Source organism: Protomyctophum parallelum, assembly GCF_964188405.1.
Source record: "Protomyctophum parallelum genome assembly, chromosome: 3".
Classification (NCBI taxonomy): domain Eukaryota; kingdom Metazoa; phylum Chordata; class Actinopteri; order Myctophiformes; family Myctophidae; genus Protomyctophum; species Protomyctophum parallelum.
In genome coordinates this window covers 8469819-8472318 of record NC_139698.1, presented here as the reverse complement: position 1 = coordinate 8472318, position 2500 = coordinate 8469819, and the positions used below count along the sequence as shown (strand labels likewise).

Sequence of the window (2500 nt, the reverse complement as noted above, 5' to 3'; positions counted from 1 at the left end):
GAGCCACGGCCCAGGCCATAGCTGTCAATGTTATAAGTCACAAGGCTGACCCACTCAGGTGATGTCAATAATACTAATCACTGCATTACATGAAAACTCCCAACGGACGGTCGTTAAAGTTGATTTAGTTTAATGGATATACTGTTTCTCCCTCATTTCCTCGTATTTCTAGTTTATTGAAATAATGTCATGCACATTTTCCCAGTGGATAGCCTACTGCAGGCCTTGACTATAGATTTAGAAGACATTTCGAAGCTCTTGCTACTGAAAATGTATCGATTATTTATAGCCCTTACCCGTTGTGAGATATTGCCCGCCGCCCGGGGTACTGCGCCCTGGGTGCGTTTTCGCATTTTTAATTCACTAATAAATTAATTATTAATTTATAATTTGTTAAATTGGAAAAACTTCGTTAAGACCTTCATATTATTATGGTCAATGCCTGTGTGAAAAGTGGGAGTGATTGGTGCAGGCGGTGAGGAGATACGCCGGTGTTTCTGACAGACAGACACTCAGACATTCAGACAGACAGACATTGACTGAATTATAGTATGATGGAGAAATGGAGAAGGAAAGCGTTAGTAACCGTTGTTAACGTGCCTATTGGACGAGGACGGGTTGGGGAGGGACTTAGCGAAGGGATAATAGCCCCAGCTGTAATAAGATGTCAGTCTTTTTTTAATTGCACCCGGTCATTAATTGACGGAAAGCTTTTAATTGAATAGATTTCACTAAGTATTCGCCAGGTGGTATTGTAAGAGTCCATGTTTTGTGCAGCATGCTGGTGGGAGCTCCATATGACTGTGATTGTATTAGACTGGAACTCAGCTATGCTTTCTGTGGCATAGGCAGCTCCCGGTAGGATCCGCCGGGAGAAACTATAGACACAGCTGCGATGGCGAATTGAAGTGTTCTCGGGCCCAGCCTCTTGTTTTCTCCCTGGAAATAAAAACGTCTGTGTTTCCGAGGCGAGTGTTGTATTGACTCCATGTTGTGTTGTATTGACTCCATGCTGTGTCGTATTGACTCCATGCTGTGTTGTATTGACTCCATGTTGTGTCGTATTGACTCCATGTTGTGTTGTATTGACTCCATGCTGTGTTGTATTGACTCCATGCTGTGTTGTATTGACTCCATGTTGTGTTGTATTGACTCCATGCTGTGTCGTATTGACTCCATGCTGTGTTGTATTGACTCCATGTTGTGTTGTATTGACTCCATGCTGTGTTGTATTGACTCCATGTTGTGTTGTATTGACTCCATGTTGTGTTGTATTGACTCCATGCTGTGTTGTATTGACTCCACGCTGTGTTGTATTGACTCCATGTTGTGTTGTATTGACTCCATGTTGTGTTGTATTGACTCCATGTTGTGTTGTATTGACTCCACGCTGTGTTGTATTGACTCCATGTTGTGTTGTATTGACTCCATGCTGTGTTGTATTGACTCCATGTTGTGTTGTATTGACTCCATGCTGTGTTGTATTGACTCCATGTTGTGTTGTATTGACTCCATGTTGTGTTGTATTGACTCCATGCTGTGTTGTATTGACTCCATGCTGTGTTGTATTGACTCCATGCTGTGTTGTATTGACTCCATGTTGTGTTGTATTGACTCCATGCTGTGTTGTATTGACTCCATGCTGTGTTGTATTGACTCCATGTTGTGTTGTATTGACTACATGTTGTGTTGTATTGACTCCATGCTGTGTTGTATTGACTCCATGTTGTGTTGTATTGACTCCATGTTGTGTTGTATTGACTCCATGCTGTGTTGTATTGACTCCACGTTGTGTTGTATTGACTCCATGTTGTGTTGTATTGACTCCATGTTGTGTTGTATTGACTACATGTTGTGTTGTATTGACTCCATGCTGTGTTGTATTGACTCCACGCTGTGTTGTATTGACTCCATGTTGTGTTGTGCAGCATGCTGGTGGGAGCTCCGTGGGACGGACCGCCCAACAACAGGAGAGGAGACGTTTACAAGTGTCTGGTGGGAGAGGAGAGGAACGCCAACTGCAGCAAAGTGCATCTAGGTAACCTTAAGACCCACGTCCAGTTCAGCATGCAGGGTTCCTGTTCCTTTAGAGTTATAGTCGACTGTCCAATGTCCATCGACTACCTTTTTTCACAGACGAAAACCACAGTAAATTAAAGCGAAATAAAAACTAAGACTAGATGACTATAAAGCTATAGGACTAAATATATTATTGACAAATACAAACGAGGCTGAAACTAAGGTAAAATCCGCCATCAAGGCCTGCCAACAGACATTTTTGTCGACAAAATGTTAGATTTAGTCAACTAAAACTAGACTAAAACTAATATTTAAACTAAGTGTTCAAAACACTGACTCAAACTACATAAAAACTTGCTGTCAATATGAACACTGGACTGATTCTCTCCCTCTCTCTCTTCTCTCTCTCTCTCTCTCTCTCTCTCTCTCTCTCTCTCTCTCTCTCTCACTCTCCAGAGAGAGCTCTCCAGAACGTGTCGAA

General features: G+C 42.2%; 1 protein-coding gene across 1 annotated transcript in view; it reads left to right on the top strand.

Annotated features, from left to right (window-relative positions):
• Positions 1–2500, top strand: part of itga10 (integrin, alpha 10) — a 144473-nt gene that overhangs the window by 13577 nt on the left and 128396 nt on the right. Inside the window, exons 3-4 of the mRNA XM_083761992.1 lie at positions 1929–2038; positions 2476–2492. Of these exons, the coding sequence (XP_083618118.1) occupies positions 1929–2038; positions 2476–2492 (127 nt within the window). The remainder of the gene's footprint in view (positions 1–1928; positions 2039–2475; positions 2493–2500) is intronic.